At 39.5% G+C, this 23,776-nt stretch overlaps 1 protein-coding gene across 2 annotated transcripts; it reads right to left on the bottom strand.

Moving 5' to 3' along the window:
• Positions 1-384: 384 nt before the first annotated feature.
• LOC139119668 (ly6/PLAUR domain-containing protein 2-like) lies at positions 385-17,832 on the bottom strand. Of its 2 annotated transcripts, none has more exons than XM_070683495.1 (5): positions 17,698-17,832; positions 3,920-3,988; positions 2,999-3,129; positions 2,742-2,841; positions 385-2,458 (listed from the first exon to the last, which is right to left on the bottom strand). In XM_070683495.1, the coding sequence occupies exons 2-5, from the start codon at positions 3,951-3,953 to the stop codon at positions 2,313-2,315; spliced, it is 411 nt and encodes a 136-aa protein (XP_070539596.1). In that variant the 5' UTR covers positions 3,954-3,988; positions 17,698-17,832; the 3' UTR covers positions 385-2,312. The 2 variants fall into 2 exon arrangements, with proteins under 2 accessions (XP_070539596.1, XP_070539604.1); XM_070683503.1 differs by lacking the exon at positions 17,698-17,832 and adding an exon at positions 5,084-5,241.
• Positions 17,833-23,776: the final 5,944 nt, after the last annotated feature.

A 23,776-nucleotide genomic window follows, 5' to 3' on the forward strand; every position in this document is an offset into this window, starting at 1 on the left:
GTTTTCATCAAAATTTTGCCAAAAATTAAAAAAACAAATTGACTAGGGTTCTTTTTCTAAAGGTGACAAAAGTTGACTTTGGCGCTCAATGGGTTAACCCTTCTAGCGCCAAAGTAATTTTTTTAAAGATTCCAGCCATTTGAAAAACTCCCATGAATAATTTCAATTAGCGACTTTTATACGCAATTCAACGCTGAACATAAATCAGCTTGTTGCCCTGCCCCATGAGTCGATGTCTTGCATGTGGAACACACGAGTGATAGAGCAGAATATCATGAAAATGACTAATGTAATACTTGATTATTTATTTCTTTAATTCTCGGCAAACATTTAAGGAAGTTCAATATTGAAAATGCAAATAACTCGGAAAGATTCAGACAAACCTTAGAGCACGCCGGCGACAGGAATGTTTAATTCAACATATTCATTAAAGGTTAATTAATTACATTGATGAATATAAAATATCTTTGATTTTGTTTGATTACAAATGTTTACGAAAAGTTACCTGCTTAAATGCCAGAGACTTAATCCCCGGGATCAAGTTTGTTTAAGTCTATAAGAGGATTATTAAGTGCCATAGTCTTTCGTTTTCCATTGAAATTGTAATCTATTAAGTGTCTTTCCCTGCAGGACGATCTGACGCCGGCACAGGCCTTTTAAACATGTAGGAATATTTTACAAACTTACTGAGAGTTTTCTCAAATATCTGATTGTGTATACAGGTTGAAATTGTGTTGATTTCCATCGCATCTTTTTGCAAATAACTGTCCGAAATACTAGTGAAGTGAAAATGTCAGGAATCAATAATGTTTCATATTGCCTGTATCAACAACTTGGTTGTCTTTTGGCATCGAATTGACTCTTATGCAGCCTAATTTAATTCTCTTATTTTCCTAAACCTCTGTCATGTTCCCATATAGTGAATTGATTCCATCAGGCTGACTGCTTGCCATCATTTTTTCTCTTGTTCTTTTGTTCTCGCAGGGTTGTATTAATTTTAGTATATGGAATGATTATGATTACCTTTAGGGTAGTATGCGCCTCGAAAGTGTAAGATTTAAACTTTCGCCAAACCATTCTCTTTCAAAATCAAGAATAAAAATACCGCAATTATACGGTGTCGCTCAAATTTGATCAGAATTGGTACATACCAAAGATCAACAACAAGTGTTACTTCTATCTGTTCAGTGCAGGGAAATTATACGTTGATGTTATGACAATTTCTGCGCAGTACAACCAGAAAAACAAGAAATATTTAAACCAGAAAATTAAGAATGACAAAAGTAAATAAGGTCTGAAACTGTAGGTACTGAAGGTCAACTTTAGCAACATGCATAGCAGAGAATCTTTCTACCATGGATGTACAAAAATAGACATCCATGGTTTCAGCATATCTGTTAATATGTCACAGTTCATAAACAATGACAGGAAATGACCAATTAGCTGTTTCAGTTACTGCTACCACTCCCAAACATAATAGGTATCCTGCATACAAATAGGTTAAAGGTCAAAATCCTCTTATTCAGATGTGTGGGCTGATTCAGTTCACTGCCACCACTCCTGCACACTTGCAGTATTTCCCTTTTTCTTACCTCATTTGCACATTTTTGACACTGATGTGTTCATTTGAACAAATTCACATCTCAACCCTTACATCTACCTGTACACCAAATACTGAGACGGTAGCTTTGGCGGTATGGGAGCCTTTGTGTGTGACGGACATACATCCGCACATACATACCCACAAAAATACAGACATACAGACGCCATCCAGACTCATCATATAAGCTCTTTTCGGTATTTATATGTAAAACCAAATATGAGCTAAAAATGAGGGGGTCACAATGCAAATTTTAGTACCAGAGAAAAAAGTAACCATGAGTTATCGATATTCGAATTTCAGAATGGCTTCCATGCCTGTGCTAACTCGAAGATGATAAAAAATCTTACTTTCGAAATAAAAAGACGGTTAAAAGTTTTCATTCACCAAGAGATTTAAAATGAACCCAAACAAGAGGTAGATCAGAAAAGATTTGAAAAAAGTTTGAGAGACGTCCGAATACCTGTCATCAAGGCGCATTCTGCCTGCACTCTTTCGTTACCATTTAAAGGGATTTGGGTAAATAAGTAAACCGTTATTTAACATTTCCAGATACAATGATGGTCCTAATTATAACAAGTCTAAAACTAAGTAGGCCAATGGGGACACATTATTTGGTTTTCACGGTACGCGTTTGCGTAGCTTGTGTATATTAGAAAAAAACATCAGATTTCACACAGGAAGATCTGAACCGATTGGAAAACGCAGTCGTTCACCCTGACATAATCACAGACATTGCCAGAGCCATAACCGTACCACCGACCAGCAGATGTACGATAGGTGTGAACAGCACTCCGGTGTTTCCCGTATTACACAGATCTGTTTTGCAGCATTCTTTACAATCGCTAGCCTTGTCACCTGAAATATTGCAAAAGAAAGAAAAAAATATTAAAGCATTATCATACTATGGTCATAAGGCCTCTACTAAAGAATGGAGAAAGCGACAAATAAATAACTCCTATGCTGCACGTTAGTAGCTTCCATAACTCTACAAATAATCTCCTTTTAAAGTATACAGATAGTAATTCGTTTTGTACTCTTGATCCAAGATAACCGTAAATGATTGTATGTGTTGTAAGTTTATTGTTCCTGATTAGTTGTCGTTTCAAAGTATTAGGCCTAAATGAGCCTATTTCATTACCGTCTTCCTCATCCGACCCACATCCATCCTCACACTTTGATGCAGCGACGCAAGTCCTGGCGAACTCTATCACTTTCCCATCATTTTCAGTTCGAATAACCTGAGAAATAGCAAAGGAAATAACACTTTTAGGAACGCTATACAGATGCACATTTGACAAATACACATCCAGTCAATCACTAACATAGTCATGGAACTACATATTGATATATGGAGAGGAATGCAGACACATACAGCAGATGCGTTATTTTACTTACTTGACAACGATGATCCTCGTACGAACCACACTCCTGTTCTTGATCTGTGACCATAAAATCGGTTTGACAACCTGCACCAACTCCCTCACACACATAACATTTCAAGGCAACACTCAAGTTGCTGGCAAAACCTGTAAAATCGTACAACAAATTGACCTTATGTGTGACATGGCGATAGGTGCTTTAAAACGGAATAATATCTGTTGGCGTATACTTCTAAGTCGTCTTGCATATGCCGACAAAAACGCCTATCTTCTGACTCTTTCATCTAATAAAATGCACAAAAGCCATTTTAAATTTTTATGAAATTCCAAAATCTTTACAGCAACTTTAACTAATAGTAGCATTGATATAAATCAATCTTTTTCAAGCATACCGCCAATGGTCTAGAGTATAAAGAATATTTTTGCAGGCATCGATAAAACTTCCACCGTAATGCATGTAAACGTATTTAAGATAGACAGACAGATATATAGATAGACAGATGGATAGATAGATAGAAGATAGATAGATAGATAGATAGATAGATAGATAGATAGATAGATAGATAGATAGATAGATAGATAGATAGATAGAATGATAATAGATAAGGGAGAGAAAGAATGATAGATTGATCGTACGATAGTTTTCAGCAGGTAAGAGGCAGGGAAGACGTATGCAATTAATTAGCGGTATATTTGTTGACATGGACAATATTATCGTTGACTTTGGTAAGGTTAGGAAGGAACGATAATATTTTTTCTGTATTTTTGAAGTGTTTTCCAGATTCAGACCATTTTATTCTGTTATTTTTCCCAAAATGTGCGTTCAGGCAAGATGTAGCCATCTTTGGAAACTGAATATATGTAAAGTGCAGTGGTACCATCTGCATTGTTTATTTGGCACATGTCAGAATCCAAGATAATATATTCCATAGCTTACCTAATATCAATATGAATACAACCAAACCAGACATTGTAATCCTGTAGGTCGATGTCTTCAATTTGATATCTAAAACGAAAAACTAACGATTTAGTTAGAGATAATTCCTCTCTCTCTCTGTCTCTCTGTCTCTGTCTCTCTCTCTGTCTCTCTGTCTCTCTGTCTCTCTGTCTCTCTCTCTCTCTCTCTCTCTCTCTCTCTCTCTCTCTCTCTCTCTCTCTCTCTTGACACAACCTGCCTATATGTAAGTTAACCTGCTCACCCCTTATGCCCTCACAAATGGTGACAATGGGCTTTGGCGAAGCAATGGTGGTGAAAGGGTTAAATTACGTGCGGCAAAATACAGAGTGTTTTGTTGAAGTTGGATTAGCCCAATCAGCTAAGATAGTGGTTAACCTCGTCTTTTTGAACAGATGGTATCTCGTAGTAATAATAATACTGTCTGAAAATCTATATGTAATATTGCCTCATCTCTACGCTGTGTGAGGCGAGTATAAATTACAATGACAAAAGGAATAATCCGCGATCGTTACACTTGAACTGATCCTGAAAACTATAGGTTCTATAAGATCATTATGAAAGGCAACAGTTATGCCGTGTTGCTTCTGCAAGCTACCGATACGAATACTGTAGGGTTTTTTATTGTTCTTACAAGGACACCTTCAATCTCCGCAATGACAGCAATTGACAATATTATCCATACGTAAACAAGTGTTAAATTTTCCGAATCTCGAGACGAGAAGAGATTGACGGCACTTCATCTGCTTGATTTGTTTTGACGTCGAACTTAATAAACATACACGTTATGGCGTATTCACATGCAAAAGAGAAACTTTGTTACACTTGCATAAAAAACATGCACTGATTGTATTATAGTGCGATATCTTTTCACATAAAAAATTCAATTCTTCAGTGATTGTTTCAGCCAAAATATAATCTGTTTGCTTGACTTGATATGCCTGGAGTCGTTGAAAACCAATGCCTCCTGTCTTTTTGTCCTGCTGAACTCACATATGAGTTCTGAAGACAGACAATAGACTGAGTAACTGCTGTTACTATGTGAAAAACTCACGGTAAACATCGATATTTATAGACAACACCAGTCGCGTTGTCATCGTGACCATTGTTATTGTATAGTGAAAAGTTCGCGAGTTGACCACTTACCCCTCCCCAGATTTTTCGTCCTGCCGTTCTCGAATACCAAGTTTAAGCAGGATGCGGTTGTTTGCCCTCTCGTTCTCTGTACGATCGAGAACACTATTGTGCAGTAATAAGTCGCTAAGAATTCATAATTTATACGAAAATGCGATTTTCCTATACTCTCGCGAGATCTCGCAATTTCACGCAGTGCTTTTAATCGCCTGTACTCCCCAGCCAAATTCTATCGGCAGGACAAATTATCCAACAAAATGGTATTTTATATGCTTTCTTTGGACAGTTATAGAATTAACTTCGCTTGTCTAAATTGGATTATAACATTGTCTTTAAGATAAAATTGATTCCTATCCCTCTGTTCGTCCTGAGCGGGGAGCGATCGTGTTCGACGCGATGCTTTTCCATCAAATAGCCGATATATGCGTCCCCCTGGCACTCACCCCTATTTGGCACTCGCGGAAATGAAAAGTACAAACGGCCCTCAGTTTAAAAGGTTCGGTGCACCGAGCCTTTGCATTTATTCAAAAGGCACTACAATGCCTACAATGACGTGAAGGGTAATTTTCCGCCCGGTTTTTTAGGTCAAAGAACTATCACAAAAGCGTGCCTGCTTTGTGTGTGTGAGAGGGATAAATCATTCTGTGGATTCAATTTCTACAAGTGTCTATCAAGTATGCATGGGAAATCCATGGCTAAACGCGTCCAAAGGTTTTCCTTTAACCTCAAATTTCAATGTAAAATGGTATAAGGACCCTTTTCAAGTTTATCCTTAAAACGGTATCGAAAGATAATTAGTCTATAAGCCTTATTTCATTACGTAGCTACTCATTTCGGAAAGGTTATAAAATGAGGGTACCCCTCTCACCAACTGGGGGATATTATGGCGTCCATTCTTTTCATCGTGGCTGCTGATATATTACTTAAAGCACAAGACACTCGAAACAAAACCTTTCGAGTGTCTATGCTTGGAAAAAAGAAGAAAAGTGGCGGTATTTTTGTTATTTTCATGTGTATAAGTATGCGTATTCTGTCTCAAGTAAACGAACTCTTGTCCCATATAATTACATAAATTAGCAATAATGTATCAACAAACCGCAGAACTTGTTACATGTGTCCAAACGTTTGGCGCCCCTTTACTTGCGCAGACATTTTGCTGTTTAATTCAGTTCCGCCAAATCGAAAAACAAAGTACAGGTTTCAACAGATTGTAAATGGGGTGATGGATGGGGTTCACCCACAGCTAGTTCACAAACTCGTTGACTCAGCGAACCAGAAACATTTCAGCCTGTTTTGTCGTGCAACTTGAGCGTCAGACCCTACGTAACGGAAACATTGCAGTAGTAAAAACAAGAACCAGTCCGAATCTTTAGCGCCACTTTTGTTACACGCGCAGACATTGTGCTATTTAAGGCAGTTCCCGCCAAATCGAAAAACAAGCACAGGTTAATTTCAATAGATTGTAAAGCGTCGTGCGATAGATGGGGTTGACCCACAGCTTGTTTGCGAAGTCATTGAAGTGAAAAATTTATGACATGACCAGACAACCTTTCAAAGAATTTGGGATGGGGCAAAGCAAAGAATTATCACTTTGCAAACTTTGGCCGTTAGACCAAATAAAATCGTTTCTGGTCACCGCGCGAGTCATGTCAGAACGTGGACGTCGAGTCTTTCTTTATTTTGGAGGGGTTACATACTCATCAGTACAGCTATCCTTGATATCCCCGTTTGCATTTCCTAAAATTCTAAAAAGGAAACGGGAATATTATGCAGCCAGCGATTAAAGACAATAACTGCTGCATCAATGGTGCCAAACTGTATTGCTAGTAACCTTAATAAAAAACTGAGAGAAAAAAGAAAGGAAAAAAAGAAAACCGCGTTGCCGCATCACTTTGCTGAATGTCAAGGACCAACAACTTTGGGGGAGGGGAGGGGGGCTTAGCTCTGCGTGGCAAGGCTGTGTGTCACCGGCTATAGGCTTCTCACTTCAGCCTATAGCCGGTTAACACACAGCCCTGCCATGCCAAGAAGAGCTATCTTGTGTCGGATAGTAGTGTTGCGACATTGATTCAGCAACATCTGGCAACATTTTAGCGTGTTGGCCGCGCAACTTGGGCGTCAGACCCCGTAACGGAAACATTGTACTAGTAAAAACACAGTCATTGATGCATTCCAGGCAGGGGGGCACGTGAATGGTGACCTCTCAAACTTCTTAATGCTTGTAACGTGGTGTCCTGCATCATCGATGATGTCAGTTTCTTTTCGGGAGTTGAGAGGTCACCGCTCTAGTGACTTTAATGACTCACTGCACTAAGCCTCGTCAATCGCTTGTACGCCAGAAAAACAACGGTTAATGCGAGTACTCATGTCGGAAAAGGCTGGACAAATGGCGATAGTTTGGGAATTTTTGAGCAGATTTATGATCGCGGTAGGTCCCTAATAACAAAGCTGTCGATGGGTGTTGGCAATTGTAATTGTGGTGGAAACTTTTCTAAATATCGTCGAACAAAGTTGCGACAAGCTAAGTGCGCTGTCAAGCGTACTGTGGACGTTTGTTTACGATTCCCATAGCTGTGGGTGGCGGGGTCAAAAGCCCCCGGGGGGGGGTACCTGCTCTGAGAAGTGGTAGGGGTGTGCGGCCGCACGTAAAAAAAACCCGGGGCCCATTTTAGACCTAAAATCTCGTTATTTTAGGACCCCATTTTAGACCTTATGACCTTTGAACCTGGTCAAAAGTCACGGTGTCAAAATTTGCAAAAACGTAATCGGGTAAAAAGCAAGCATTTGCGCGACCGAGCTACTGGCAGAGCTTACCACTATACTGCATTTACGGCTTTGTTGTTGCTGGCCAAGCCATGATTTCCGAAAAAAATTTTTGGAAATGCTAAAAAAATTGAGTGAAAGAAACTATCTGTCACCCTCACCAAAGTTTTGTCCAGCTTCTGAAATTATCAGTTACCTGCAGTTACAGTCTGACTGGTGGTTTTTAAAATTCCAAACTACAAGAAGCCTCGCCGTTCGTCAATAAGGCACTGCTAGTTTTCCCATGGTCGACCTGTTATGATAGTAGTAGAGCCACTTTGTTTCGATATTTTCTATTGGGCAAAATTCTTCCATATATGGAGTTCTGACCAATTAGTGACAGTGTTTTAAAACAAAGTCTATATTTATTTTGGCTAAAGCCAGGGGGTCTCTTTAATGGTTCCCCTGCCACACAGAGTGCAGCTCAAAACCCTGTGCTAGGAAGACGGGAACTGACAGTTGGAATTTGTTCTTGTGTGGCACTCAAAAATCGACCCCATTTTAGACCCTGGTTTACTGTGAATTGATACCTCCATTTTAGACCAAGTTGCTGAAATACCCACCCCATTGGGCGGCACGTATACATATTGGCAAGTAATGGAAGTACCCCCCCCCGGGGTCAAAAGGTAGAAATTCCTTTTGAAAACACCACAGCTATGGACCCACAGCTGCTTTCTCTTAATATTCAAGAAACTCGCACACAGTCACTCAGTGCTTGGCCGGCCTAGCTGTTATTCCACAGTTGAAGTTACATCCACTTTGTTCGGTATGACTTCGGAACCTTTTTTGTCGCAAAAAATCGTCAAAATCCAAAACAGTAGGCTTATAAGCCTATAGCCTACTAAAATGAAGACATAGCAGATATAACAATTTTAATTACGATGAAACACCGCTATTAACGTGCAGCTTTGAAAATAAGCGCGAAAAATATTGTCTCGGATGCGATATGCGAAAAACTGAGTTTCATTGATTTCCGACGGTAAAAAATGATATATTAACCAAGAGCAAATTAAGTGTGACCCGCAACCCGAAGCCCGCAAAATACCTCACCTTGGTTCGTAGTTCACACTTTGCTGTTGATCAGCAGCATACAAGGATACATTACCCATTCATATAGATTATTTTCACATTCATTATCAAAATGAGGAATCACAAAGAATGTATGCAATTACTTTGGGATTCAGTTTTATAATGGTACGTACTTTTGTTTTTTAATGTATAAAACTATTTCGTAAACGTTGTTGTACTCTCAAATGCCCTGTGATGCATCAACCCTTGTAACAAAATAGTTTATGCCAAAGTGAAAATTATCCTCCTATAAACTGTGTACTCCTTGCAACCTATAAAGCGAACGCCACCCGATCTTCACTTTGTTTGTATATTGAACCAAAGATGCGCTGGGGTAATTCTCGATCAAATTTTCAATATTGTAAGCAAACATGCTGGGTAATTAGCAAGTTTGGTGTCCGGATCACTGTTTACATCAAGTTCTACCGTTTTCGGTTGACGCCATTGTTCCCGCGGGTGTCGAACTGACGTATCCAGAACATCTCAAGCGTTAATCTGTAGGTCTAGCCGTGAAACATGCCATTTAAAGTAGCTAGATACCCGAGGGAATAATGGTATCAACCGAAAACAGTAGAACAATACAACTTGGATTAATCTGGTTCCCTGACCCATTTTCCCCGGTAGAGGGCGTGGGGAAAAATAGGGTCAGGTACCGGGTAGCCATCTTGAACAGAATTTTGTTCAAGACGGTGGAGGTTAGTCACCTGACAGAACATGCTACAACAAATATGGCTGCTACCATGAAAACGCCGGTCAAAATTCGACTGGATCAGAATTATGTTCGAACACTGGTATCCGAACCAAAAACATACACGAGACGGGAAACATAAACTGAAAGGATTAATGCAGAAGTACGGGGAACTAGAGGTGATTGAAGGCTGGCTGTGATATCGCAGCAGTACTTGTGGCGTGTATCGAACGCGTTTTTGAGAATGTACAATAAGTAAAGTGAAAATGTCATTTTTAGAACGCGGATTTTCAAGGTAAAAATTAGGTCACCGCTCTAGTTTTAAAAATATAATTAAGGTCCCTAATTTTGTCAATAACATAACACAATGCCGAGTAAGCCTATTTTCAAATAACTTTTGAAACCTTTGCCTGGAGTGTATCTGAATATCTAGCATAATGAAATCTGATCTGTTTTGACTGGGCAGTGTGCCAAGTTTCATGAAAATTACAATGGAAGAATAGAGTTTTCTATCATCTGACGTAATCCTTTGGCAGCAGACGTAATTGTTGCTCTCTTTTCTGTATCATTTTCATCTTATTGTCTTGTAACTTGAGACCACATCCAACAGGGATGGATGAAGTCTATACAAAAGATGAGAAATAGGAATATTCATAATTCGTAATGTTTGCGGGAAATCGGTATACCTAGTTGAAATCAGTATTAATCAACATATTCGTATTTCGGCAATAAGCTAATTTCCTATTTGATTTTCACACTTGCATTTTCGGTCAATCCCTGCATTTACTGATGTAGGCCTAATGATATCTCGCATGACGATTTGCATACGGGACAATCTTGATTGCCATATGTTTCCTTTTTGCAAACTAAACACCGTCAATGTAATGTTTTAGAATCTAAAGCATCAAGCGGTACATTTTGCGCCCATTCGATTTTTGGAATATTAAACCTTATAATTTATATTTAAAATAATCTGGGAAATGTGATTTTCTATCACATGTTGCATTAAGGAATATTCGATTCTAACTTTAAGTTTCTCATATATCGCTATTGGACCAATGCCCATTATTTTAATAAAGATCTAGACAGTATCCCTTGAAAATAATGATATCTGCGGAACTGAAGGCTCCCAAAAACGTGACTGCAGGCAGTTTTATTTGAAATAGATAAAGATTAATGATGTTGTCATCATTATTATCATATTGGAAACCCTCCTTTTATACTCAAAAAATCGTACACATGTCAACCACATCACCTTCCGATGACGACAGCCATACGCCTAAAGTAATGTATCGTCACTGAAATTTGCTATTTCCTCTTGTGCAAGTCGTAGCATCTCTGCTACCATGTCATTTGCCTCAATTTACACGATGTTGTTCCCACTAGACTGTGCTACTTTTACGAGCAAGGGTGATTGCAAAATGGTCAATGTAGGCTCAGAGTTAGAGGGAAGGGAAAAAGGGCAAGCGACGCATGACATATTTCTCGAGCAAACAAAATTAGTAGCCCTCATTTTATGACTGATGAAATATTATCCTGAGCTAGTTTACATCACATTCACCCACGAAAAGTAGGTCCAAAGATTTTTTTGCAAATATGCGACAAAAACCAACATAAAGACATCTTTTATACTTTATTCTTTTACTTTGAAATTAAATATAGCCATACAGAGCTTGGCATTGTTGAAATTTGCAATCAAGTGAACTTCGTAAAAATGTGGTAAATCACCACATTTTTGCCACCGGTGGCAGTGGTGAAAGCGGGAGCAGTGGTGAAACGGAAGTGAGGGCGCCGCCACTGTATGGAGTGTGGAACGTTGCACGTGTTCAGTAGTTTATACCGGTATCACGTGCTCCATGGCATTTGGACCATACCAATGTGACATACGGACGTCAAGTCAATTACCTTAATTAATATAACAAGGCATACTCAATGACTAAATTCATCATATTATAATAATATTATGCTATCTTTGGTTTCTTTCTGCGAATAAAAGAACTTCAGCCTCGCCTTTCCAACTGTCAGAAAAACACGACCCCTATTTAGTATTTAAAAGTCAAAACGGCCCGATTTCACAATGACCTCGCGTCGACACCAGCGTATATCACTGCCATTTGCGAACACGAAGGCAAAAGGCATCACACGTCCATATGTCCGCCAAACTATACATCGTTCAACAATATCATCCTAAATTTCGAAACAATTTATCCGCGATTTTACGCTTCGACCTGCACGGTATCTATATCCCCGAGACGGTATTCTAACCACAAACAACGGTCCTTAAAACACAATATCAGTAGTTTTCACATGTCCAGCAATCTCGTAATTTACACTGACGAGACAAAAAAACTTCAAAATTGATATGGCATGGACGTTCTAACGTAAAATGCGTTATTCCATAGAGGGTCTAGTCGATAGTCTATCGCGTTTTCATGCAAACAGCTGCAGCGTAACGGTACGCAGTCGGCAGGCCGGCGAGGCATCAACCTCCGGGTTCTACCTGCACGGTGCACGGTAACTATATCCCCGAGAAGGTATTCTCACCACAAACTTAAGATCAGTAGTTTTCACGTGTCCACCGAACTCGTGCTGACGGGACTAAAAAGCTTAAAATTGACCGAGCATTGTCTATCACATTTGCTTTGACCTCCGAGTTCGACCTGCACGGTGCACGGTATCTGCATCCCCGAGAGGACTTCCTCACCACAAACGCAAGAGCGATAGTTTTCACACTCACAGGTCCACTACACTGGCGACAAAAAAACTTCAAAATTGATTGAGCACAGACGTTCTAACGTAAATGCATTATTGACTATGTAGTCACAATACACAATACACACACACGTACGCTCTAACTTTCACTTTATTATTATTTCATGTACACAACACTCGCGTTTCCTTCTCGTGGTGTAGTATATATATAGCAGTGTGATCACGTGGAGTGACAAAATAGTTTTCCGGAAGCTGTTGATGGAAGTGACGTCACTTTTGCTTCCTCAACCCTATAAGCTTCCTCAGTTATGTAACTTCGTCGCTAAAAATTAATGACTTTGATGAGAACACTGGTTATACTCTTAACCCTGACAGCAGGAATTTGACTAATAGGAGGCACCGTGGCCCAGTGTTTAGGGTAACAGACTCACTATCAAAGGGTGGTGAGTTCGAGACCCACTTCAAGAACTTGGTAATGGGGTCACTGTCGAAAAGACGATAAATTACAGACTGTAGCACAGTGTTGTGCCTCTGGGCAAGGCACTTTACTCCTCAGTGCTCTGAGATTGTGCACAACACAGCGACACATTTTTTAAACATTACTGAACCTTGAAGTCTCATTCTTAAATACATAACAGTAAGTAAACAAAGATTAGAATGTTCACTCTCTCATATACATATAAGAGAAAATTCTAGCATAAACTTTGAGAAAAGTTGGTCTCCTAAACTCTAGCTCGGATTATGTTTTGGTTGACTTATACAGCTTACTTTTCTCAAAGATTGTTTTTTTCCAAGACGTCTCGATTATTCTGTTTACAAAACGCACGCTGTTCGAAGGGAATGTTCTAGCACAAGTGAGTCGTTGAGTACAAGTGGATCATTGTACTTTGCTATTATTATGCAACGGTCATGTGACAAAGCTTGTTCACGAAGTCATTGAAGTGAAAAATTTATCACATGGTGAGACTACCTTACAAAGAATCGGGGATGGGGCAAAGCAAAGAATTATCACTCTGGCCATTGGGCCAAATAAAATTGTTTCTGGTCACCGCGCGCGTCATGTCAGAACGTGCACGTCGAGTCTTTCTGCTTTTTGGAAGGGGTTACATACTCATCAGTACAGCTATCCTTGATATCCCTTTTGGCATTTCCGAAAATGCTAAAAAGAAAACGGAAATATTATGCAGCGTAGGGGCGTAGCTCTTCGTGACAAGGCTGTGTGTTACCGGCTATAGGCTTCTCACTTCAGCCGGTAACACACAGCTCTGCCATGCTATGAAGAGCTATCTTGTGTCGGATAGTAGTGTTGCGACATTGATTCGGCTGCTGGAAAAATCGCTGAAGAATAGTGTGGGATGTCCACGGTTTTATTGCACTGCAAGTCAGCTCGAAGAAACACTATGGCAAAGATGTGGTTTTCCTGTCCTTCCTTAATAAATGCACTCAGGGTTGAACCACAGGCTAGCCATTCCTCCCTATTGATCCAATTCTACAAAAAAAATGAGAAATATAATAAATTTCAAAAGACTAAGAAAACTTATCGACAAATTTTCCTGGCTGTTAAAATAACTTTGTGCATCACAGTACAGACTCATGTTCAGCCTTATCCATTCTTGCATGAAACTAAATTCATAAATATTTTGTATTTAAAATATGGCTACGTCTAAAGACTTGATTGTGTAGTCTTACCTGAATTTGTTTATTTACTATTAAAATATAATGCACAAAAGTTATTCAGTCAACAAAGACGCATTACTATCACAATGCACAAGAAACAAAAACAAAGTATATTTGTTAATACACTGTCACTGGCAAAAATACATTAATTATGAACCCCATCCAATTCTAAAAATATGAGAAATATTATGAGTGTCTATACACGCAGAAAAAAAGACAAATTTTCCCAAAAAAAGTTGATATGCATCACGACACACACTCATGTATCCTAGCCATTTTTGCAATGATTTGGATTTTAAAAATACGGCAACTATTGACTTGTGTGGTCTTGCCTGAATTATTTGTTCATAGACTATCAAAATATCATGCACAATACAAATGCATTACAATCACAATGCATAGGAAACAAACACAATTTACTACATTTTTCAATACACACATTAAAATATTGAGCCGTACCTGCTCTAGAATGTTGACAAGCAGCTCTGCAAGGTTCCAGAGTTCATCCCCTTCCAAGCTTTCCATCACATGTCTATGAGAGGCTTGTATGTTGTATCCTTGACACATCGCGTACAAAGAGGGAATTTGACACTGCTGCTGACCGAGTTTCACACGATGAGGGTCAATTAAACACAGCGCATCTCACGATACTTTAAAAAACTGGTCCCCGAGGCCTTTACTGCTGACATCCCATCCGAGATTGTTCATTATGAGCCAACTGACCATATCTTTAATTTTATGAAGTTTAAATCTGGCATTTGGTCTGTCCAATTGCTTTAGCGACGGCGAAATTCGAGCTGACCCCATTGCACTTTAATTACGTTCTGTACTGGCGTCTTGTTTATATCATCAGTCTTATCAAAACTCTCTCTCAGATCGAATGTCATATACACTTTTTTACACGTTTCCAACTTGCGCTGTCATTGGAGCCAACTGCACTGGGACTGAACTCATATATCCTTGGCAACTTTCGCTTCAACTGAACAGTCACCGTGCTCGTCGTTCAAAACAAATCGGTCGCCGGAATTCAAGGTACCAAGAGACAGATCCTCGTACAGTTTATGCAGCGTCGATGATACAGAAACGTCGACACACGGTCCCTCTGGACCGTGGTCGACGAGACAAAAGGGCTTGAGGATCTTTTAACCCTGGGCTAATAACATTCAATGCCTTGAATAGTGGCTACAAAGCTATAAATGACATGTTATGTTAACGGAGGTCGTCCATGCTTGTTCCTGGAACGCTCCCCTGTTATAGGATGTCTTCTGGGAGAAACTACCCAAACTCCCCTGCTCGGTACAGGCTAATTAAACCTGCCTGCAGTACAATGGTTTTTGGGAAAAGTACAAGTTTTGGAACAGGGTAAAATAGGCCTAAAATGTGGTTGACATTTGACCTCGGAGCACCACCACACGGCGAATTAGAACTGCTTCAAGAGACCTTGAAAATTAAAAAAAAAGTCTCGACGCGCACTCTTTGAAGAGACGCGCGCGCTGACCAGAAACAAATCAATTTTTTGGCCTAAGAACAATTTTAATTACGATGAAACACCGCTATCAACGTGCAGCTTTTAAAATGAGCGCGAAAAACATTGTCTCGGATACGATATGCGAAAAAATGAGTTTCATTGAAGTTTGACAGGAAAAAGACGGTATATTAACCAAGAAAAAATTAATTGTGACCCGCAACCCGAAGCCCGCAGGTTCACAGTTCACACTTTGCTGTTGATCAATAGCATACATGGATACATGCATCATCAAAATGAGGAAACAGAAACAATGTATGCAATAACTTTGAGATTTGGTTTTCTAAGGTTACGTACTTTTGTTATTTAATGTATAAAATTATTTCGTACACCTTGTTTTATTCCCAAAAGCCGTGTGATGCATCAACCCCTCCAACAAAATAGTTAATGCCAAAGTGAAAACTATCCTCCCAGAAACTGCGTACCCCTTGCAACCTATGAAGCGAACGCAACCAGACCTTCACTCAGTTGGCATTTTGAATCAAAGACGTGCTGTGCTGTGGTGATTATTGATCAAAGTCTCGATATTGTCGGCAAACATGCTGGGTAATTAGAAAGTTCGGTGTCCGGATTTCTCCTAAATCACATAAACATTAAGTTCTACTGTTTTAGGTTGACCCTATTGTTCCCGCAGGTGTCGCACTTATGCATCCAGAATATCTCACGCATCAATCTGTAGGTCAAGGAGTGAAACCTGCCATTGAAAGTAGCTTAACACCCAAGGGAATAATGGTATCTACCGCAACCAGTGGAACAATACAACTCGGATCGCATGACAGGAAAGAAAGTCTTTGAAATGGGTGGGGCCTACCGAGGTGGCCCAACTAAGGGACCGTTCAGTTTTTACGGCCGGGGGGGCCGGCAAAATCCAGGGGGGGGGTCATCATAATTTTGGAATCCAAGAAGGGGGGGGGGTCATCACTTTTTCACTGGTAGGAAAGGGGGGGTCACCACATTTTCAAAAACATAATACCTACAATAAAGTTCACTTTATGCCATGGCCATGATTGACCCTCTTTACCGGCGGGCCGCCTTCGGCGGCCCAATACAATAAATATACTTTATGTATTACCCATGACCCTCTTAGCGGGCAGACGCCTTTGGCGGCCCACTCCAATTAGGTTTACTTCATGCAATGGCCATGATCGACCCTCTTTACCGGCGGGCCGCCTGCGGTGGCCCACTACAATAAATTCACTTTATTGTAATACCCCATGACCATCTTAACGGCCGGACGCCTTCAGCGGCCCTGTTCAGTAAAGTTTACTTCATGCAATGGCCATGATCGACCCTCTTTTTACCAGTGGGCCACCTTTGGTTGCCCACTAGAATAAAGTTGACTTTACGTAATGGCCCATGACCCTCTTAACCGGAGGGCTGCCTTTGGCGAACCACTCCAATAAAGTTTACTTTATACAATGTCCATGGACATAATTTGTCTATGGAAATGAAGTTAAAAATTGCCTTACAGTCGTCCTAATTAACAGACGTTTGCATGGATGTGGCTGAGAAGTTTGTAAACTGGCATCTCTGCTACAAGAATAAAGTGCGCCGCGTACCGGAGTTCAAATCAAAACCGTGCGGGTAAATTTGACATATGGGTTTTGGTTATTTTTCAGTGGGGGGGGGGTCATCAAATTTTTTCGTCTGACAAAGGGGGGGTCATCACTTTTCGCGAAAAATGCAGGGGGGGGTCATCATTTTTTTGAACACCGGCGACAAGATTTTGCCGCCCCCCCCCCGGCCGTAAAAACTGAACGGTCCCTAAAACTGGGCGAAACGCATTGGCCTGGAACATTTTCTGATTTACTAGATTTTGTCGTAAAAATAATGATTTTGATGAGAACACTTGTAATAATATACTCTTACCACTTGCAGCTGAAATGTGACTTATAGGAGACACCATGGCGTAGTGGTTAGGGTAAAGGACTCACTATCGAAGGATGGAGAGTTCGAGACCCGGTTCATATCCTGGTAATGGAGTCACTGTCGGTGTCGGTGTTGTGCCCCTGGGCAAGGCACTTTACTCCTCAGTGTGTTAGGCTCGTCTACTCCCCCCCCCCCCCACTTTGAGATAGTACACAACACATGGACACATTTTCTAACTTATCTCAGCTTATGTATCGGTTGGCGTAAAGGACATAAAGAGCTTACCTATCTCAAAGATGGTTTTCTCCAAAGACGTCTTGATTATTCTGTTTACAAAACGCACACTGTTCTAGCACAGGCGAGTCGTTGAGTACAAGTGCGTCAATGCACTTTGCTAATATAAGGCAACAGTCATGTGACAAAGCTTGTGCGCATGACGCATCATGCACTTTTGTTCTTAAGTATTTTTTAATGGTGCCACAGCCCTTATGGGGAAACATGTCTTAAGCTGTCAGAGTTTATGCAGTAAAAGTCTACAAGTGACTGAGTCAAAGGCTTCATTGTTGTTGATCTCAATGTTAGTGTCGTTCATCGTATACAACAAGGATTTCGTTGGTCCGTTGAAGCATTTGCTTTTCCTATGGCAAGCATCGGACCAATAGAAATGTCCTTATTTCAAATATAATAATAATAATAATAATAATAATATTTGGTTCTTATATAGCGCACATATCCACAAGTAGATGTGATCAAGGCGCTTTACAATTATTATTACCCCTGGTCACTGGACCTAATATGATACCACTCAACTCCCTGGGGAGCAGACACAGCTCACATGTGCAGCCAATAAGCGCAGCAGAGCTAAACGCACACATAACAACCTCTGTCCTACCAGGTACCCATCACTCCTGGGTGGGGAGAAGCAATGAGGAATAAAGTGCCTTGCCCAAGGACACAACACCACAGCCATGCCGGGCTCGAACTCACCATCCTTTGATCGTGAGTCCACTGCTCTAGCCACTGGCCCATGATGCCTCCGAATAGTGTTTAATAAATAGTGTTTAGTATCGCATACGCCACCTGCACATGCAACTGCCCGAAAACTTGTGACAAGCCTTTCATGAAATAATATAAAGGCATTTAATGTGGTAGGTTACTTACCCTCTTACTCCCTTGAGTCCTTTTAAATTTTAAGTCGCGTTAAGTCGCGTTAATCATGCTAATGCACTAATCATATGAATCAAAGCATTGTGGAGAGATCAGACATATTTCTATCACTTTAAATTGGAACAATTCTTAAAGGCAAGATTAGAATCTGATGAGTAAGGCGTCCACAGTATGTTAAATTCAACACATTATTATACATCTACCATCAAGAACAATTGCATTTTGCGTGCTCTGAAGAGTCGTACGGAACGCCCGTTCCGTGACACATACGGTTTCAAGGCGCCCCATCCTATGCGGCTGTATCTGGGCGTTCACTGTTGAACGGTTTCAAGGGACCCATAGGACGAGCGCCAGAATATGTACGTTGTATTTCATCTCCGGGCTTTATATACCAACACAAACACAACAATATTACAGTGTGTGGCACCACTGCCAGCCAGGTCGACTTTATTCACAGTCATTATGTTCGCGCGCGCTCTATACGTACGTATGTGTAGTGGACACTTTATACTAGAACTTGTATAAGCGTGCCCGACATAGCTTTACTTGCGTGATACGAAAACGGTCACTACTCTGACAGTTTGATACCCCACTTCAGAATGTGAGATGTATAATAATAAGGTTATCACGAAAATACGCCAACCGCTTCGAGGCGGGCAATACGCTGCGCCAATATCCTCGTGCATCCTTTGCGGTATTTTCGTAATAACCTCAAAACATTATTCTCACTGACATCTTCAGTCGATGTTCACAGCGAGACACATCACTATTTATTTTCCTCAGGTGGTATACTCACATATTTGCTTTGACCATTAGTGAGCCTAGAGCGATACATTCATATCTGCTGTCACTTGTTGCCCTGTTTTGTGAGATAATCGATAGATTGAGACGTTCACTTCTTGAAAGTTTGTTCTGTCAATTTTTGCGCCTATTGCTAAATCACCCGATCTTCTGAACTGGACAGGCTTCTTCAATAAATTAATTAGCTTGTCTAGAACAGTATCACTTCAATTTTCTCGATGTTGAGACTTTTTTGCTCGATACTTGTGAAAGAAAAGGTATTTAGCAACATTCATCCAGCTTTATCGTTCCTGTGAAGGAAGTTATACGCTGCTTTTGGTCATTCGTACTTGTTCACAACAGCTTGCTGTACTGCTTACCATGATTTCTTAACAAGTCACTTCAGACTGGTGTTGTCCGTCTTTGTTCAAAAGAGGTAACGTTGTCCCGGTTTATAAATATGGCCTTCCTAGTGGGGCCTGTAAGTACCAGCCAATCTCACTTCTCGCTATTTTTAGTAAAGGTTTTTGAAAAAACTGTCTTTCCCCACATTTATAATGACGTGCAGAATGCACTGACCGATAATCAGCACGGATTTGTTAGGGCACGCCCACTGTTATCAACCGTACACAGATTATTTATCCAGAGTTATTGTGGCCAAGTTGATTCTATATTTCTTGATTTCAGCAAAGCCTTTGACTCAGTCAATTGTAGACTTTTACTGTATATAATTGACACTTTGGCATTTATATCAACATTTTGAATTGGTTCCACTCACATCACAGTAATTGGGTATGGCGTTGAATCCATTTGTAGTTACGACATGCCTGTCGTAATGACCACATGGCATGGTGAGTTGCAAAATGCGATCATTTGGACATGAAGACTTGACATCCGAAATTACGATATGACATGATAAGGTGCAAAATGCGATTATTTGGACATGTCGTTATGTGATGCAAAATGCGGACATGCTATTATGCGATGCAGAATGCTAACGTGCCAATATAATAATAATAAAGAATATCTATAATGCGCCTAATCTCAGGGAGCTCTAGGCGTAGGACAAAATACACTATTCCTTAAAAAAATATGTCTTGAGGGCATGGCGGAATGAAATATGTGAATCCATATGGCGTAGGTTGACAGGTAGACTGTTCCAAGTTTTCGGTCCTGAGTGGGAAAAAGATCTTTCACCCAAGGATTTTGTTGCAACACGTGGCATTCTAAAAAGACCTGTATCAGATGAAGAACGTAGGTGTCTTGAAGGAGTATACATTTGCAAAAGGTCAGAGAGATATTGTGATGCGGGATGCGGACATGCCATTATGCGACTAATGCGGAATGAGGATATGCCCTTATGCGATGCATAATGAGGACATGCCTTTATGCCATGCAGAATGCCGACATGAGGTTATGCGATGCGGGATCAGGAGGCTAAACTTTAAATATTTTCCAGCAAACTAGGTGGTCACCTTATATCTACCATGTCACGGTGTATTTGGAAACATGGCCTTGAATGAGAGAAGCCGGAGACTTAGCTGCAGTACTGTAGCTCGAGGTGTTGCCAAGATATTTGGGTCGAACGGCTAAACCAGAGCTACACAGATAAACCGTACAGAACGTGCACATGGTGGCCGAACAGTATTCCGTACGAGCATCTGAGAAGGTTATTCGGCGAATCTAGCCTTCCTTTAAATTTCTATGCCAGTTTACACATTTTGCATCTACCTGATGTCTTGCTATTTAGCTAAATTACTGCTGTTTATATATCGGGTTTTTGTGTCCCGAGAGCTGGTCTCTCACTACAAGTACAAGCGACGCCACGTTTGAAGGGAAATGTCACACTTTTGCACATTCAAGCTCCTTTGAATTAGAGAGCCTTCAGTAATTACAGGGCATGGGTGGGCCGGAGATATTTGATGAGGGTCACTTTTTATAAACCTATCTTGGGGAAGGGTCACTTAAACATAAGCTTATTTAAGTGCCAACCCTTTGATTGTCCATGTGATATTTCCTCAATAGGAACTTACTGACGGAATACATTGATTCTTTTAATTACAATCACATTATCGACAAGCTCCACAAGCAAAGAAGATGCAGTGGTATCCCACATTAAACACCTTGAACACTTAAAACTGATGGAAGACAAGAGACAAAAACATATCGAACATCAATGTCTATAAGTACAGAGAAATTGTTAGTTTGTGTTTATATTAGGAAAAAAATTGTTCATAGTTCTCTCACAGACCATGTTTAGTGAATCGACATTTCGGTGAAATCCCAAAATCCGATTTCTTGCAAACACATCCGCTTGTAAACACCATGGTCTAATCAAGTTCATCAATATCAATAATCAAGCATATTCTTATGCTCAAATTCTCGCATACTTCTTGTAAGAATGTCAAGTCTTCATGTCCAAATAAATGCATTTGGCACCTCATCATGTCATGTCGTAATTACGAATGTCAAGTCTTCATGTCCTAATAATCGCATTTTGCATCTCATCATGGCATGTCGTAATTACGAATGTCAAATCTTCATGTCAAAATAATCGCATTTTGCATCTCATCATGTCAAGTCGTAATTGCGAAAGGCATGTCTTAATGTTAATTGGCATAGCTTAATTTTGGCAGGTATTCAACTTCATAAATTGAGTGTAGCGTGTGGCCCTTAATCGTCACTTCTCCTCATGAAATATTTCCATACTAATTTTGCATATACCCTCCCTACCGAACTTTTTACCAAATGTCAAGGTAATAACTCTCCAATCAATTATTTTCTTCTAATGTTATGATTTTCATTGTGTTATCACAATTGTTTCAATACTGATCATAAACAGTCAATTTGATTAATCTGCCAAAGTAATTTAACCTTTTTCTGTAAAACTGCCGTAGTTTTCTGCCTTAAGCTTCTAATTGCACAGATTTCAATTAGAAAGTCAGCAGCGTTTTACATGAAAGAAAATAACATATTTTACTGCACTGTAAACCAAAATCCAGTTCACTTTGGGTGATCTTACGTAAATTGTTCAAATCATGGTGAAATTTGCATATTGTATTTTGGGGGCATTTTTTGCTATTTTTGGTAAAAACATCTTCTTTGAAACCACATGTGTGTTTGCTTTGAAAGTTAGTCTGAAATTTACTTAGATCAAATTCAGTTCGATTTGGTCAAATTATAGTGAAATGTGCATATTTGTATATTTAAGGCAATGTTTGTTATTTTGTGTCCAAAAATATTTAAAAAATCTTTTCCTTCAAAACGACAGGTCAGAAAGCTTTGATATTTGGTACATAGGTCCCTATTGATAATTATTTCAGATTTCTTAAAATTGTTCAAAAATGAGGAAATTTTTTTTTTAAAGGCAATCTTTATTATTTTTGGTCAGAACCGTTGTTTCACCAAAAACACTCGTCTGATAACTTTGATATTTGCTATAAAATGTTATAGGGATGAGCTAAATGTGATAAAGTTACGGTGAAATCTACCATTTAGTATTTGTGGGGCAATTTTTGCCATTTTTGGTCAACGAACGAGTTACTTAAAAAACACTTGTCTGATAGCTTTGAAATAAGGTATACAGTTTTGTACAGATGAATCAAATGTGATATAATGAAATAATGATGAACTCTGCAATATTGTATTTTGGAGCAATTTTTGCCATTTTTGGTCACAAATTTGTTTCGAAAAAGAACTGGTCTGACAGCTTCGAAATTTGGAATACCGGTTCCAAAGATAAACTAAATGTCATTTTAGGTAAAAAACTGTGTTTCTCAAAAAGTACATGTCTGATAGCGTTCAAATTTGGTATTCAGGTTGCTACAGATGAAGTAAATGTGATCTGTTGTTGAAATTAAGATGAAATCTGCAATTCAGTATTTTTTGGGGGTAATTTTGCCATCTTTGGTCAAACAATGTTTTTATCAAAAACTGTTCGTCTGATAGTTTTGATATTTCATATACAGGCACTAGGACGTGATTTAATTATATTGTATTGAAATTAGGATGAAATGAAATTTGCAATGTTGGACTTTGTGGTGTTTTTCGTCATTTTCGTTCAAACAATTTGATTCTCAAAAAACTACTCACTTGACAGCTTTGGTTGACTTGTTTTTAGGGATGATCTTAATATGATATGTTAAAATAATGACGAAATCTTCAATTGTTTATTTTTGTAGGTATTTTTGCAATTTTTTTTTGGTCTTGCCACTGAAATGAGCTATCAAAGATTTCCACCTTCGTCATCAAGACATGTGTCAAAAATAATAATTCTCTAAATAACACAACGAGCTTTATCTTCTACTGGGTGGCTTGTGAATATACTTATATGTTATTCTGTATCTTGTAAATGAAAAAGCTGTTTGTTTACGAGATCTGTATGCCACAACCTCTTGTGGACTCACCATTACGACTT

The sequence above is a fragment of the Ptychodera flava genome, chromosome 2 (assembly GCF_041260155.1).
Source record: "Ptychodera flava strain L36383 chromosome 2, AS_Pfla_20210202, whole genome shotgun sequence".
Lineage (NCBI taxonomy): Eukaryota > Metazoa > Hemichordata > Enteropneusta > Ptychoderidae > Ptychodera > Ptychodera flava.

What these genes read in the sequence shown, in the direction of transcription:
- LOC139119668 (XM_070683495.1), bottom strand. Translation starts at nt 3,953, where the DNA reads ATGTCTGGTTTGGTTGTATTCATATTGATATTAG. An exon ending in TGTATTCATATTGATATTAG is followed by an intron (nt 3,130 to 3,919) that starts GTAAGCTATGGA and finishes ACGATTTTACAG; the next exon opens with GTTTTGCCAGCAACTTGAGT. An exon ending in ACGAGGATCATCGTTGTCAA is followed by an intron (nt 2,842 to 2,998) that starts GTAAGTAAAATA and finishes GCTATTTCTCAG; the next exon opens with GTTATTCGAACTGAAAATGA.